The sequence below is a fragment of the Eurosta solidaginis genome, chromosome 3 (genome assembly GCF_040869045.1).
Source record: "Eurosta solidaginis isolate ZX-2024a chromosome 3, ASM4086904v1, whole genome shotgun sequence".
Taxonomy (NCBI): domain Eukaryota; kingdom Metazoa; phylum Arthropoda; class Insecta; order Diptera; family Tephritidae; genus Eurosta; species Eurosta solidaginis.
This window is the reverse complement of record NC_090321.1, coordinates 107,637,296-107,655,292: the sequence shown is the minus strand read 5'-3', so window position 1 is coordinate 107,655,292 and position 17,997 is coordinate 107,637,296. Positions and strand designations below refer to the sequence as shown.

General features: G+C 38.3%; 1 protein-coding gene across 7 annotated transcripts in view; it reads right to left on the bottom strand.

Annotated features, from left to right (window-relative positions):
- Positions 1-17,997, bottom strand: part of LOC137244225 (lysosome membrane protein 2) — a 913,474-nt gene that overhangs the window by 447,491 nt on the left and 447,986 nt on the right. For all 7 annotated transcript variants that reach the window (XM_067772921.1, XM_067772915.1, XM_067772918.1 and 4 more), the window contains 2 exons: positions 8,975-9,066; positions 8,692-8,919 (listed from right to left, as the gene is read on the bottom strand). In XM_067772921.1, the coding sequence (XP_067629022.1) occupies positions 8,692-8,919; positions 8,975-9,066 (320 nt within the window). The remainder of the gene's footprint in view (positions 1-8,691; positions 8,920-8,974; positions 9,067-17,997) is intronic.

The following is a 17,997-nucleotide window of genomic DNA, read 5'->3' as shown; positions in this document are numbered from 1 at the left end:
CATTTATTCTGTTTATGCTTAGGTTGCATTTCCCACCGAACTGAATATATATGTATCTATACAATTCGATTTGGCGGCCAACGTGGTGTGATGGTAGCGTGCTCCGCCTACCACACCGTATGCCCTGGGTTCGCACCCCGGGCAAAGCAACATCAAAATATTAGAAAGAAGGTTTTTAAATTAGAAGAAAATTTGTCTAAGCGGGGTCGCCCCTCGGCAGTGTTTGGCAAGCGCTCCGGGTGTATTTCTGCCATGAAAAGCTCTCAGTGAAAACTCATCTGCCTTGCAGATGCCGTTCGGAGTCGGCATAAAACATGTTGGTCCCTTCCGGCCAATTTGTAGGGAAAATCAAGAGGAGCACGACGAAATTGGAAGAGAAGCTCGGCCTTAGATCTCTTCGGAGGTTATCGCGCCTTACATTTATTTTTTTTTTATACGATTCGATGGCAAAGCACATAATTATATTTTGTATACTTAGTATGTAAATATTAGTGTAAACATGTAATGTAGTACATAAGAATTATTTAGAATAATTTTGTATAAATACGAATGAAATTTCTCTAACAAAATGAATAATTGGTTCGATACCAAACGACGAAAAACATAATTCTTTTATTATACAAAAGACTTTCATCATCATTACACCATAGCAACGTTTCCAACACCAAATATACAAAAATCTGAACTTCCTTAATGTATTTTGGTGGATATCTCCACAACCCGTTGCTATATAAAAATGGAATACTATAAAAGATTAAATGCAGGTAAATGAGTTTTGACATCAGTGAGCGAATTCTGAATGTCTCTTTATTCAAATATTTCAGCTTATTTATATTAAATTATTCTAAACATATTCTTACATACATATTCACATTTAAGCATACATATTTACATGCATATCTACCTTAAGCATACATACTTACATACCTACATACAACTCGATACAAAATATGTACCTACACATCTGTGTTGAGCTGTGACTTCTGTGGGAAATGCAATGTTTGCAAATTTGCTGGAATTCAAATTTGTTTGGTTGTGTGTTGTACATACACCTGTATTCAATCGTGTGACTGGCTATGTCAGCAATAATTATCAAATGCATATTTATGTGTTGATGAACATTTAGACTATTTTTGTATCAGGGTAGCATATTAGATTGATTTAAATATTTGGCATTAAATTGTTGGCTGTTTACACTACATCTCCCTTTTTATCAGAATGCTTATGCATTTGGAGAATGCGTGGGCATTATATTCTTATTTAGTTAAATATGAATTAATTCTACTTTTGTATTTTGTGTTTGTAGGTTGAAAATTTTCTTATTCTACTAATTTAATTCTATTTTTGTGTATTATTATTTTCTTATTATTTATGATATTGCCATTCTCTATGTTACTGAGAAATGTTTGCTTATCTTCATTTCCTATTCTAGATGGGATTAAAGTGTCATTATTTTTATTATCAATAATTTCTTCTTTATAGGGTATTAGAGTAAAATTATTATTTTCATCGATTTTTTCTACCGTATAGGGCCCTTTATATCTACTATCTTATTTATGACCTACCTCATTTTTTACTAACACTACATCTCCTATATTTATTTCCTTATAGTGAATATTTTTATCAAAAATAATCTTTTGTTTTTCTTTAGCTTCTCTTACTAATTTAAAAGATCTATCCTGTGCTATTTGTAACCTATATTTAATTTCTTTATCGTAAGCCTCATAATTGTACAATGTGCTTACCGTATTTTCTTGTAAAAATTCGTAAGTCTGGGGTTTTTTTTCCAAAGATCAAATCGATTGGACAATAGTTATGGACTGTAGATGGGGTAGTATGTTAACAATATGCAAAATATTTGAGATATTCATCCCAGTCATCTTTGTTAATGGATATGTATGAACGCACATATTCATTGAAAGTTCTATGGCTACGTTCAACAGTGCCTAAAGTTTGGTGGTGATACGGCGTAGATGTTTTGTGCTCAATATTGAGAAGTGTACATAGTTCTTCAAACAGGCTATTTTTATATTCAGATCCCATATCCGTTATTATTGTTTACATACTTCCATAAATTAATATGAAATTTTCGAATATGGCTCTGGCTACTGTTTTTGCATGTTTGCTATGTATAGGAATTGCAACTAAGTATTTAGTCAAATCATATATCAGAGTGACAGCGTATTTGTTTCCATTTAATGATCTTGGTAAAGGTCCAATTGTGTCTATTTGTACTGTTTCGAACACCTTTGGTGGTGTTTCAGTCAAAATCATTGGTTCTTTTAAATTTTTATAATTTTTATTTTTATTACAAGTAACGCATTCCTTTATATATTTTCTTATATCATTTTTCATATTTTTCCAGTAATATTTTTGTCTTATTTTATTAGTTGTACGATTGATTCCTGGGTGGCCACCATTAACAGGATCATCGTGATATTTTTGAAGAATCTTTTTAATTTTATTCTTTTCCGTCACATGCACATCCTCCGGAGGTAATGCAATTGTTAAATTTATGAGAGCTTTGGTACCTATTTCCTTAAATGTGTCTACTCGAGTATAATTAAACAATTTGTCTCCTAAGGACAACTGTATTTTCTTAATTTCCAAATTGCCGGATTTTTCCATTAGCCTGGTAAAGAATTGGCCTAAGTCAATCTTCGCCTCAACAATTTGATTCTCTATATTTATTTCTATATAACTTTTCTTTCCTTTTTTGAAATATAATTTCGGAGGATCGAAAACGAGCTGGACTAGTCTTTTTCTTCACATTTATTAAGCGCTTCGTATATTGTAGGGTGCTCTTTGTCACTTTTCTTCTCATCATTTCTATTACTATTATTACTGGAAATCTTTTTAGTTTGCGATCTTGTCGTGACTTTTATTATATTACACACCTGTACTGACATTTCTTTCAAATCATTGATATCTATTCATGACAGAGCGTCTGCCACGTAATTTTCTTTTCCTGCTATGTACTCCACCCCAAAGTCATACTCTTCCAACCTGATTCTAGTTAATTTAGATTAAGGGTTTTTCATTGAGAATAAATACGTTAAAGGTCGATGATCCGTTTTCACTGTGAATTTTCTGCCATAAACATATGGTCTAAAATATATAATTGCCCAATGTATGGCCGCTAATTCTTTTTCGACCATGGCTTTATTTTTTTCGCCTTTTGTAAAAGATCTTGAGGCATAGGCAATGGGCAATTGTTTTTCTTCATATTCTTGGCTTAGCACAGCACCGCAGGCATAACCACTTGCGTAGGTTGTAATAAAGAATTCTTTATCAAAATTGGGATATTGTAGGATATTTGGACTAACTAATGCATTTTTTAGGTAATTAAAAGATTCCTCGCACTCGTCTGTCCAATTGAAAATTAGATTTTTCTTACTAAGTCTTGTTAGAATCCTGGCGTATTCAGCGAAATTTGGTATGAATCTTCTATAATAATTACAAAGTGCGACAAATCTTTTTGCTTCATCGGCATTTTTGGGAGTTGGGTAGTTTTGAACAATTTTAAATTTGTTTGGGTCTGGTAAATTTCCAGTACTTGTGCATTTATGTCCAAGATAAGTGACTTCTTGGCTGAAAAATAAACATTTGTCCGGATGTAATTAAATTATATTTTCTGCATGTGGATAATACATCCCGTAAATTTTTAATCATATGTTTTTCAGAGCATCCTAATACGACTAAATCGTCTATGTATAAGAATGCTTGTGATGGTTTTAGACCTGCGAATGCCAATGTCATCATCCTTTGGAATGAGTTTGGAGCTACTTTGAGACCATAAGGTAATCTTTTGAAACGATAAGTACCGTTATCCGCTGTAAAGGATGTGATATCTCTTGATTCGGGGCTGATTTCTATTTGGTGAAATCCTGACATTAAATCTAGGCATGAGAAATATTTCGCTCTTCCCAATTGATCCAGAATATCATCTATTCTAGGCAAAGGGAATTTATCAGCTGTTAAGTTTTTATTTATTTGTCTGAAATCAACAACTAATCTCCACCTTTTTTCTTCTTTGCCCGGAAGAGATTTTTTAGGTACCAATAAAATAGGGCTGTTGTACTCTGAGGTTGATGGTTCAACAATATCATCTTGAATTAGTTTATTTACTTGCTTATTTATTTCATTCTTATGTGCTTGGGGTAGTCTATAATTTTTAACATACACAGGAGTGTTATCCTTCAGATGCAACTTTTATTTGTAAAAGTTGTTGGTCGTAATTGGTTCTGTTTCTAATTAGAATATATCAACGTACAGTGAGCTGTATTTTCAATTATTACGTAATCCTCTAAACGTTGTGTTTTGATGTCATTATCTTTAATGATTGCATGCATATCTGTTGTATTTATTATTCTTATTAAAGTGTGATTGGGGGTTGACTATCGTGTTGGCTACAAAAATGCCATCAGTCAATTCTTGATGAGGTACTAATAGTTCCTTATTGTGACTATTGATATGAACCTGTCTAATTACTTCGGCTCTTGCGAGTATTGTAATGCTATTAATTGTTGGTTTATTTGTCATTTGTATAACTATATCTTCTGGTAATCATATGGTCGTAGTATTAGGCTGTCCCCATTTTTATTATAATCTAAAATGCAATTATATTTTTTAATGAAGTCGAGTCCCAAAATTCCATCACATGGGATTGGGAAATTGTCTTCTACTAAGTGAAATTTGTGTCCTATTAAAAGACTATCATCTGCTAGATCTGCTTTTACTGTTCCAAGTGTGCTTGTTATGCCTCGGCCAATAACCTCGTTATGCCTCGTTTTAAATCTGTGTTCTGTGAGTTATTAATTGTGACATTACTGTCAATTTGACCCTTTCTTATTATTGAGATATCCGCTCCTGTATCTATCAGGAACGTCGAAGTTTACTTATTTAGGGTAGTATTGGAAGATATGTAGCTGTTTAGATGCAAGTTGATTGTGCATATTTTATTACGTTAGAATTTACTGTTGGAGTGGAGTTTGCTGGTTTTCCTGTTGGTTTATATTACGGAGATTGCTCGTGTTACTCTGATTGGATGATTGGATTACCTTGTGAGCGCGTCAGGCGTAACACTGTATTTGGGTTACCCGTGACTTCAGTACAGCTATTCGTATGGCTAGGCCGTGTAGGTCCACTGCCTTGGATGGTTTAGCATGGCCGATGGCATCCTCAACCTCTTTGGCGGTGATGATAATTGGTGAAGCGCTGAATTTATGTTTATGTGCGTGTCTGTTGGCACTCCGTCTATCTTTGTCGACCGTAGAATGCATTATATATTGTCGGCACAAAGCGCTCGAGCATTTTTTCGCATCCGACAGCACTTTATCGCTAAAGGCGATGGAAACTTTGTGATTGTGCCTAGACGGATTCGATAGGGACCTTACGGTGGACCAAAGTTTACCTACACCGGCAGAGAGGTTACAACCGCTTAGGTGCTCCTCCCATTTCGCACGCTTGTGTTCATCCACAAGCAATCTGATGCATTGGTTTATATCCTTTATTTGGGGGTCACCGGGATCGAGCTGTCTTATAAGGTCACGTTCTCTCGCTAAACTTGCGGGGTCTGCCGGAAGTGGTGCCGAATTTCGGGAATTCTACCGGCGGGAATGAAACGAGCCGAGGCGGATTCAATGACCTTGCGGAAGCACGCTCCCCTTGGCGGGCATCAGTCGGGATAGGGAGGGCAGCAAAACGGTTGTCTGTAAAAGATTTGTATTCGTCCCACTTTCCTTTTTTAAAGTTAATGAAAGTGCGTTTTTCTGTGACGATGAAGTCGGCGGTACGCTCGAGCGAAATAAGTATAGGCAGGTGGTCGGATGCCAATGTTTCCATCGGCTGCCAGTTGACGCAGTTTACGAGTTCTGCGCTCAAGATTGAAATATCCTGCGAACTGTGACAGCTTCCTGCCATCAGGGGCGGATACAGGTCTCCAGATGAGGGGGGGGGGGGGGGGGCGATCATGGCCGAAAGCTCAAAATCCATTTTTGCCATGGAAGTCAGTAATATAAATTAATGATTAACTTCAGAACACCATTTTGACATAATTACAAATAAACGTATCGAATTTATCTTTAAGCACTCAAATTAGCTCAACTAATTGAAAGAATTCGAACAAAAAACAATCAAGAAATGATTTTATACAGCTCAAAGGTAGAAGCTAGTTCTTTCTGATAAGAGAGTTTCACTTGTGGCTTTAACTAAGTGGAGTTATTTTGAATCTATATCTATTGCAGCAATCAAAAAATGGAAAAAAAGAGATGAATAATTTGACTTCAGACCCCATTCTTGGAAACGAATGAACTTTTGTTTACAACGAATGAACTTTTGTTTACAATTGAATGAACAGACAGCTGATTTCGAGCCCCATTCCTGGAAACGAATTGAGAGAGAATAAAAGTTTCGTATCAGGTCATCAGTGGCTCTGATATTGCATAAATGAAACGACATATTAGGTGTGTTCCGGAACTTTTATAAAAAAAAAAATGAAGTTGGTTGGTGATATGAAGAATTTTTTTATGTTTTGCAAGGTCACCATGTTTCAACTATTTTATTCACAAACCATGGCATATCTGCGGCAATAAGCGGAAAAAGCAAAACTCACTTATTTATTATTTACCTTTTTTCGCTAGACAAGCAGACAAAAGAAGATAAGAAATATTTCATTCAGTCTCAATTTTACGGAAATCTAAAAAATGCATTTCAATTTCTGGCATCGCGCCATCGCCCCCCCCCCCCCCCCCCCTGTATCCGCCATTGCCTGCCATACGTATGGGGGCGTCTCCGTTTATTGTGCAAAACGTCGTTTCTTCTATTTGGTCCACCAACATCTCACCCCTACTGTCCACCCGCAAGTTTGAATGCCATAGATCGTGATGGGCATTGAAATCGCCTAAGATAATGCGATTGTTGCCAGTGAGTAAGGCGCTGATATAAGGGCGGTATCCACTGGGCCAACAGGTGGCAGGAGGGATGTAGATGTTGATGATATCTAGGTTTGCGTCACCTGACCGGTCAGATAAACCTTGACGTTCTAAGACACTGTCACTGCGGCCGATGTCAGGATCAAATGTATGATATTGCACAGAGTGATGTATGATAAACGCGAGGCCGCCTCCATTTCCGCCCTTGCGATCTTTTCTGTGGACATTATACCCAGAACATATATGCAGAGCAGATCTTGCTGTGAGTTTAGTCTCTTGAATCGCAACAATGCGGATGTTGTGCCGCTTCATGAAATCGACTATCTCCGTGATCTCCCCAGTTAATCAATTACAGTTTACCTGCATAATTCTGAAGTGCATGGGGGGAGACGTCGTCAATCTGGGAGTAAGTGACGCATGGGTTGTGGAAGGCTAGGAAGCAACTGCTGTTGTGGCCCTGGGACTGGACATCCTTTGTTAAGTATTGGGGTACCCGGTGTATTTGGGTATGCGGCTTGGCAATATGGCGCAATGAAAACCGTTAAGGGGGTTAAGGGTACGGGACGCCCTAGGGCGTGAACAGCAAGGAGCCACAAAAGATTTATAGAAGTTACGTGGAATTCTGGTTTTGGGATCTAGCCCAGAACAACCTGTCCGATGCAACCATCCCTTACCGAGTATGATCGTCCTGAAAAGATTATATTCCGGTAGATGCAGCAAAACCATTTCTCAGGACCGGGGTCAGGAGACGGACCCGGATTGGGTTCGATACCTTCCTGGAACTAAAGAAAATGGAGCAGTCCCACTGCAAGGAGCTGCTAGGAGGATGACAATTTGTGGGAGGGACACAACAAATTAAATGGGGCTACACTGAAATGACAGTCCTTGGTCGGGAAAAATCTCGAGTCGCTCCGGTACATAGAACTGACTGCTTTGGGAAGCGCTAATGTTCTATTCTGCGTCATAAGGTCTAAGGTTCATCGCTTTATCCGCCTTTGATAATGAATTACTTTTTCGGTTTTTCGAAATTTTCGATATCGAAAAAGTGGGCGTGGTTACAGTCCGATTTCGTTCATTTTATATAGCGATCTGAGATGAGTGCCCAGGAACTTACATACCAAATTTCATTAAGATACCTCAGAATTTACTCAAGTTATCGTGTTTACGAACAGACGGACGGACGGACGGACATGGCTAAATGAATTTATTTTTTCGCCCAGATCATTTTGATATATAGAAAGAAGTCTATATCTATCTTGATTAGTTTATGCCGTTACGGGGTACCATTATGCGAACAAAATTTATATGCTCTGTGAGCTATGCTCAGCTAAGTATTAAAATGATAGACCTTCTGCACCAGCAACCCAGAAAAGAAGCGACTGGTGTACCTTGCTGAACGGCTATAACCGTTTAAGAGGTAAAACGCCAATTACATAAGTAAGTTTCTGCGCAATATGTTTGTTCAGAAAATTGCCATAGTTACCTTTGTACGAAACTGCTGTTTAACGGTCTTATTTATTATAGCACTATTATGTAACCGAAAATCGTTACCAATTTATATAACCGCGATTCTGGCCTACACGTTATGCTATCAAAAACAAACATGCGCAATTGAGAATAAAATGAAATGTGCGTCAGTATACGAAAAATTGTTGCCATTTTCGTAACCGGTTAAAAGAATATTGTTATCAACTTAGAATAAGTGTGTTACAGTATATTTTAAAACTGTCATATTTTATTCAAAATAAAAGCTACTTACCCTAAAGGTAACCGTATAGTTCTGATTAAACGAAACGTTAACCTTAGTCGTATGTTCTTTATATGTTAATGGTCCTATATCCTCCACTTTGATTTTATCATCCATTCCCGCCAAATATTTGTCGATGTTGGTGTAATTGAAAATATGGACTTTCAATAGAGTGTCATATTTGGGATTGGGATTCATCCAATTCTTCGAAATTTCTGAATCATTTTTTAACACTATTTGCTGGAATTTAAAAATAATAAATTGCGTGGTGTAAAAAAATGGTAAGAACATTTACCGAAAGCATTGAGTTGTTATAATATTCTGTAAACCACATGATGAAAAATCCAGTAACACTTATGATGAACAGAAGGAGCATTACACCCAAAACTGTAACGAAGGATATTAAATTAAAAAGCGAAAATAATTCACATTAATCCCCAGACGGGAACTCGAGTAATCATAAATAGATATTATGTAAACTACCAGGGCTGCAGTTGTAGAATTTTTTTTGCTACCGAAATCCATCTCAAAGCCCACCAAAATAGCACCCAACATACCTAATTTTTACAAAATATGCCACTTCAACATATTTTACAATTGATATACATACTCACTTTAGTGGTTATGAATCATTTATTGTTAGTACATACTTTTAAGCCCAAAACATAAGTGCGTAATTACTGCGCAGTGCAATTTTGAAGCCCCATCACATAAGCAGTTTTTCACATAGATGCGTTTAACACAATCTCATGCATTATGAGTAGATTGCAAGTATTTTTATGGGGAACGGCAGATCGAGCGACACTAGCGCCATCTGTCATGAAAAAGTAGCCATCTTCCAACTTTTGTTGCCAAAAAAGCATACGAAGAGGTATTTTACATTTGATTTGGTTAAGGATGCTTCCCCACTTTTCAAGTGAAATTATTCTTCCCACTTGTTGGTACTTTTCTGAAAATTTTCACAGTTAAAAACTGCAGTTTGACAAATGAATAGAACACAAAATATCCTAGCAAGTATTTTTCTTGTATAGTGAGAATGCTTATAACAGCAAAGAGGATAAATATAATAAGAGCCGCCACTCGTTATTTTTAGGCATTTACTCGATGTAAACTGTGAGGTAGTCGCTACTTTTTTTTTTATGAGGGACATTTTTGAATTGCCTTCCATTTATCCGTGCGGTGTTGTCACTTCATACAAACGTGTTTTTTGGAAAGAGAATTAAATAATTAATTAAATACAGTCGGAAAAATAAACACAAATACCCCATGAAAATGTATAGAAGATATTTATAAACATCTCGCCCAAAAAAAGTAGCGACTACCTCATAGTTTACATCGAGTAAATGCCTAAAAAATAACGAGTGACGGCTCTTATTAAATTTATCCTCTTTGATAACAGTACTTCGCGAAATCTTGTATGTGAATGGGCAAGGCGAAATAAACTTCAATTGCCCAGTCTGAAGTTCCTTTATATTTACAAACGCAACATATTGATTGATGCGGCGATGTTTCTGGAATGCATAAGATTGCGTTGAACGCATCTATGTGAAAAACTTCATTGTGTCTCGGTCATTAAACACACTGATTAAACTACGCAAAACACATGTGCGACTCATGCCAAGCAGCGCGCTGCTTGATCTGTTTAAACAAAACTTGCTGCATAAAATCAGTGTTGGGTTACGAAAATCCAAGCAATCAAGAACCCGCACCAAACAAAATGCCAAATAAGTGGATATTTTCCCATCATTTTAGTTGTTTGTTGTAGATTAATAAAATCAATATTGAAAAATAGTTGAAAATTTGAAATAAGCATGGAGCTGGCAGGTAAATATATGTAGCTGCACTGTACCGGAGTACAAAGACGCAAATACAGTTTCGTTTTTTTTTTTTTCACTTTCATTCATAGCTCATAGTTGTCGCGGTCATATAAATGATTTTTGTGTTAAAAGTGAAGCAAAAGTAGAGCTTTCCAAAACTTAACTTAGTACATTAAATAAGTGCGATATAACGCGAATGAGCATAATAAATAGCTACATATAATATTATTTGATCAAGAAAGAAACGCAACAGCTTATTAGAAATATTGTAGGGGTCGCTAAACAAGAATCCGATGTCAAATTTCAAATTCAAGATGGCGGATCCAAGATGGCGGATCCAAGATGGCGGACAGTATTTTTTTACTGCTGACTCATTTCTACTACATTCTGTTTGTTGGGCGCCATCTTGAATTTGAAATTTGACATCGGATTCTTGTTTAGCGACCCCCACGATATTTCTAATAAGTAATTTGGTCATTTTTATTGAGGAATTATATTTTTTTCGATAATTGTTTACTAAAAAATGGCACTTTTTTGCGTGATGCCTCACATTAGACAGTTTTTTTTTTTCAGGTTAAAAAACTCTATTTTTAAAAAACACTTAACGGCATAAAAAACTACACTTCTTGACGAATATTTTCGTGTGCTCAAAAAAATTTTTTTTCAAAAATTGAAATGGGCAGGGGGTGGCTGATTTGACAAAGAATTCCATATATATATATATATTGATGGAAAAAAATTTGACCCGCTCTAATATATATGTATATATATATATTTTCGTGTGCTCAAAAAAATTTTTTTTCAAAAATTGAAATGGGCAGGGGGTGGCTGATTTGACAATATATGGAATTCTTTGTCAAATCAGCCACCCCCTGCCCATTTCAATTTTTGAAAAAAATTTTTTTTGAGCACATGAAAATATATATATATACATATATATTAGAGAGGGTCAAATTTTTTTCCATCAAGAGTATAGCAAAAACGCAATCTACAGATGATTGCAAGAAAAGTTTCTGCAAACACCATAGCTCTAAGTCCGATTTCGAGTCCCCCACTTTTACAATATTTTGCCATATGAATGTTGGGTTTGGTCAAAAAATCTTCATAGCTTCTGATAGAATTATAGGAAAAATATCATATTGGTCTAACTTTAAAGGTATTTTACCTACATTTCTATTAATATCTTTAGTGTTTTTGAATTTTAGTATAGATATCAGGCTTAAATTATGAGAATTTAGCATGAAATGAACTTTTAACAACCATATTATTATTTTTAAGAAATTTCTTAAGGACATTTTTGTTTTCTTTATAGCTTTTTGTTTTTTAGTTTAAAATGGATGAACTTTATCCTTCTACATCATCTGAATCCACTTTATCACATATACTTGAACACGATATTATTGAATTTGCTTTATCGAGTGAATAAAATAATCTGAATTTACCGTCTAAATTTTTTTAAGTGATCATGCTAAAATTCAAAGTAAAATGTTTTCGCCAAAAATTTTAACTCCTCATGTAATTGATAAATTGGTTGAAATTTGGAATAAATTGAATATTCAACTAATTGATAGATGTAGTATTCTAAGAAAACTAAATGTTTTAGTTGAAAAATATCACGAAAGCATTTGTTTCGTGCATACTTACGTGTATACACACATGTACTCATGCATGCCTAATTTCACAACCAAGGAAAACGACTCAAATAAGGGGAAAAGGCCAAAGACCAGAAAAACCCCTTTTTATTAATAACGCTCTAGCTCGTTTACATTTGTCTAGCACACTAAATAGAATTTTTACACATATATTTTCTAGCCCACATAATTTATACCTTCTAGCTCACATTTCACATATAACCTTTGTAACGAAGCTTTTTCGTGCCCCGTTGCTTCTTTGATATTTGCTGGGGTATACTCGCCGTGCCCAGGGTTCGTTTACAATAAATTTGTATTAAAGGGGCACCTTGCAAATCGATTTAATATAAAAACTACACTCTCTTTATTTGTTCTAAATTCTATAATATAAAATAAAACGTGTTTGTATACTTCATTTTCAATTTTACTCGGATTATCTTGCGGTATCCTTGATTGCGGTGGCGGGCCTTAGCGGTCCGGCCGTATTCCGTTGGCTGGGTCCCGTTAGTAGGTGGCGTCGGTGCCTTGACGCGCCTTATGACGGCGTCTCTCTCTGCTGCGGTGCTCTGTCGCGCCTTACGTCGGCGTCTACTTGTATTGCTGAGGCGATGCTCTGTCGCCGTGTTCCGTTAGACGGATCCCGTTAGTATGTGGCGTCGGTGCCTTGACGCGCCTTACGTCGGCGTTTACTTGTATTACTCTGCTGCGCCTTTCGTCGGCGTCTATTTGTATTGCTGGTTGCTGGGTGATTCTCTGCTACGCCTTGCATCGGCGTCTACTCGTATTTGCTGGGCGATACTCTCTCGCGCCCTACGTCGGCGTTTACTTGTATTGCTGAGGGGATGCTCTGTCGCGCCCTACGTCGGCGTTTACTTGTATTACTCTGCTGCGCCTTGCGTCGGCGTCTATTTGTATTGCTGGTTGCTGGGTGATTCTCTACCACGCCTTGCGTCGGCGTCTACTCGTATTTGCTGGGCGATACTCTGTCGCGCCCTACGTCCGCGATTACTTGTATTGCTGAGGCGATGCTCTGTCGCGCCCTACGTCGGCGTTTACTTGTATTACTCTGCTGCGCCTTGCGTCGGTGTCTATTTGTATTACTCTGTCGGTGTACCTCTGCTGCGTTCTGCCGCCGCGCTTGGCGCTGGCTTAGCTGGGCTGCGCTATGCGTCGCCGCGTTGACGTGGTCTCTGTCGGCGTACCTCTGCTGCCGCGGTTCGCGCTGGCTTACCCTTGTTACGTTGTGCGTCGGCGGACCTCTGCTGCGCTTTGCTGCCGCGCTCTGCGCTGGTTTACGTGCGTTGCCGCTCTGTTGCGGCCTCTGCCGGCGTACTTCTACTGACGGAGGTGAGCGGGTGTCACCTGTCGCGGTTGCGCGTTACTGTGGCGGGGCTTTTGGTCTTTGGGGGTGATGCGTAGAGAAGATCAACCGCAATCACCGCTCCACGACTCGCTCCTATGAAGTGGATTCCTATTGCATAGAGAAGATCAACTGCAATAGGGATCTACTTCGCTAGTAGCTCTGGTCACGACCACAGCTCCGTGCTGACTGACTGCTGGTTTACGTGCGTTGCCGATCTGTTGCGGCCTCTGCCGGCGTACTTCTACTGACGAAGGTAAGCGGGCGTCACCTGTCGCGGTTGCGCGTTACTGTGGCGGGGCCTATGGTCTCTGGGGGTGATGCGTAAAGAAGATCAACCGCAATCACCATTCCACGACTCGCTCCTATGAAGTGGATTCCTATTGCATAGAGAAGATCAACTACAATAGGGATCTACTCCGCTAGTAGCTCTGGTCACGACCACAGCTCCGTGCTGACTGACTGCTGGTTTACGTGCGTTGCCGCTCTGTTGTCGCCTCTGCCGGCGTACTTCTACTGACGGAGGTGAGCGGGCGTCAACTGTCGCAGTTGCGCGTTACTGTGGCGGGGCCTTTGGTCTCTGGGGGTGATGCGTAGAGAAGATCAACCGCAATCACCATTGCACGACTCGCTCCTATGAAGTGGATTCCTATTGCATAGAGAAGGTCAACTGCAATAGGGATATACTTCGCTAGTAGCTCTGGTCACGACCACAGCTCCGTGCTGACTGACTGCGTTGCTGCTGTGTCGCCCCTTTTATGGCTGTTGTGTTTGGTGTTGCTAGCTCAAATGGTTGCGTGCGCTCGTTGTGTTGCAGAGATTAGTTGGTTGGCCGTGTTGCTGTTAAACGTTGCGACCGCTCGTTGTGTTGCTGAGACTTGTTGGTTGATCGTGTTGCTAGAGCCTTTTGTGGCCACTTGTTGTGTTACTGTCGTGTCAAATATGTTGTGGGGTCGTTTTGTGTGGGCCAAATTAATGAGGATTTATTTGGTCCTCACACCTCTCACAGCACAATTTGTTCTTTTCCTTGTCTTACTGGCACCGTGTCTTATTCTTAACTGACTGACTGATTCGCTCAACTCAAATCTTTTCTCAATTCTAATGCGTAATAATTTCGATCATGGCAAGCCATGAAATGTTGCACTCAAAAGTATATTTAAAAACGGTAAATTTATTCGGGCAGGCGCATTCTCCCCTGCACGACATTTATGACGCACAGTGGGAAAATGCCCCTGTACGAAACAGTGCCAGCGAAAACCTACGGGTTTCTAAACTAAGTTTAAATATACATACATAGATATCTACATAATTTCTTGCCCCAAATACTTCATCTTTTACCGCTGCTATGCTATGTCTGGTAGTATGCATATTTTTGTACGAATCTCGTTAATTTGCTCGTTTGTGTCTGCACCACAACAGATCGAACCAGTTTGTCCTTACTAAGGATAAGTTCGGTCATTTGCCCCAATGCCCACTGGGCTGGTGGAAAATTCTCTGCTTTGATTATGACTATTTGTTCAACCTTAATATTCTCTCGCTCCTTGCGCCATTTCTTTCCTTCTTGCAAACTGTTTAAATAATCAACTTGCCATCGGTTCCCAAAATGTTGTATCATAACTTGTCTTTGCGCCCAAAGTCTCGTACCTACGTCACAAGCTGGTCTTTTGCCAGCGTTTTCTGGCCCACAATTCTTCCTAAATGGAATTTCATAGATTTCGATGCTGCCTCGTAAATGCCTCCTTGGTGTGGAGCTGCTGCAATCATAAAGCGTCACTCAGTTCCTTTAATTGCGAGATGTTCTAATGCCTCTTGCCCCCTCCAGTGGTCGATTGCTCTGTACATCATTTTACTAGCCCCAACAAGTGTCGTCGCATTATCGCTAAACAGCCTTGCGCATCGACCACGTCTTCCTATGAATATTTCATAACATGCAATGAAGGATTGCGTCGTTAGATCTAGCACCATGTCGATATGTACTGCCCGAGTTTTCAAGCATACAAACACAACAACCCAACCTACTACACATTTATGTAAAAATCTACTGAGCTCATTCCTTAACCGTGGAATCCAATATTCTTGTCTGATGTAACGAGTCATTACCAGCACCGCTCCATTCTTAGTCCCTCTATATAGCATATTCAGCTATCAGCTGAGCTAACCTGGAACCATTAACGACAATCGGCTGGTGCCTTGCTTCGTACTCTAGCCCCGCTTTATCTAAACGTCCTCCAACTCTCAAAATACCATTCTTATCTACTATTGGACGTAGCGATTCTATTTTACTATGCTCCGGTAGTCTGTTCTCATCCTTCAGCAGTGCCAACTCTCCCTTGTCCATTTAAATTTTGGGAATAAATAATCTTCAGCACACGAGAAAATTCGTCAAGAAGTGTTGTTTTTTATGCCGTTAGGTGTTTTTTAAAAATAAAGTTTTTTAACCTGAAAAAAAATGTCTAAATTGAGGCATCTCGCAAAAAAGTGCCATTTTTTAGTCAAAAATGATCGAAAAAAAAATAATAAATGAAATTTGACATCGGATTCTTGTTTAGCGACCCCCACGATATTTCTGATAAGTAATTTGGCATTATTACTGAGGAATTATATTTTTTTCGATAATTTTTTACTAAAAAATGACACTTTTTTGCGTGATGCCTCACTTTAGACAGTTTTTTTTCAGGTTAAAAAACTTTATTTTTAAGAAACACTTAACGGCATAAAAAACTACACTTCTTGACGAATTTTTTCGTGTACTCAAAAAATTTTTTTTTCAAAATTGAAATGGGCAGGGGATGGCTGATTTGACAAAGAATTCCATATATACATATATATATATAAATTTTTTTCCATCAGGAGTATAGCAAAAACGCAATCTACAGATGATTGCAAGAAAAGTTTCTGCAAACACCATAGCTCTAAGTCCGATTTCGAGTCCCCCACTTTTACAAAATAAATATTTTGCCATATGAATGTTGGGTTTGGTCAAAAAATCTTCATAGCTTCTGATAGAATTATAGGAAAAATATCATATTGGGCTAACTTTAAAGGTATTTTACCTACATTTCTATTAAATCTATAGTGTTTTTGAATTTTAGTAGAGATATGAAGCTTAAATTATGAGAATTTAGCCTGAAATGAAGTTTTAGTCACCATATTTTTAATTTTAAGAAATTTCTTAAGGACAGTTTTGTTTTTTTACAAGTTTTTATTTTTTAATTTAAAATGGATGAACCTAATCCTTCTACATCATCTGAATCAACTTTATCACATATACTTGAACACGATATTATTGCATTTGCTTTATCGAGTGAATAAAATAATCTGAATTTACAGTATAATTTTTTTTTAAGTGATAATGCTAAAATTCAAAGCAAAATGTTTTCGCCAAAAATTTTAACTCCTCATGTAATTGATAAATTTGTTGAAATTTGGAATAAATTGAATATTCAACTAATTGATAGATGTAGTGTTCTAAGAAAACTAAATGTTTTAATTGAAAAATATCACGAAAGCATTTGTTTCGTGCATACTTACGTGTATACACACATGTACTCATGCATGCCTAATTTCACAAACAAGGAAAACGACTCAAATAAGGGGAAAAGGCCAAAGACCAGAAAAACCCCTTTTTATTAATAACGCTCTAGCTCGTTTACATTTGTCTAGCACACTAAATAGAATTTTTACACATATATTTTCTAGCCCACATAATTTATACCTTCTAGCTCACATTTCACATATAACCTTTGCAACGAAGCTTTTTCATGCCCCGTTGCTTCTTTGATATTTGCTGGGGTATACTCGCCGTGCCCAGGGTTCGTTTACAATAAATTTGTATTAAAGGGGCACCTTGCAAATCGATTTAATATAAAAACTTCACTATCTTTATTTGTTCTAAATTCTATAATATAAAATAAAACGTGTTTGTATACTTCATTTTCAATTTTACACGGATTATCTTGCGGTATCCTTGATTGCGGTGGCGGGCCTTAGCGGTCCGGCCGTATTCCGTTGGCTGGGTCCCGTTAGTAGGTGGAGAAGATCAACTGCAATAGGGATCTACTTCGCTAGTAGCTCTGGTCGCGACCACAGCTCCGTGCTGACTAACTGCTGGTTTACGTGCGTTGCCGCTCTGTTGCGGCCTCTGCCGGCGTACTTCTACTGACGGAGGTGAGCGGGCGTCACCTGTCGCGGTTGCGCGTTACTGTGGCGGGGCCTATGGTCTCTGGGGGTGATGCGTAAAGAAGAGCAACCGCAATCACCATTCCACGACTCGCTCCTATGAAGTGGATTCCTATTGCATAGAGAAGATCAACTGCAATAGGGATCTACTCCGCTAGTAGCTCTGGTCACGACCACAGCTCCGTGCTGACTGACTGCTGGTTTACGTGCGTTGCCGCTCTGTTGCGGCCTCTGCCGGCGTACTTCTACTGACGGAGGTGAGCGGGCGTCAACTGTCGCGGTTGCGTGTTACTGTGGCGGGGCCTATGGTCTCTGGGGGTGATGCGTAAAG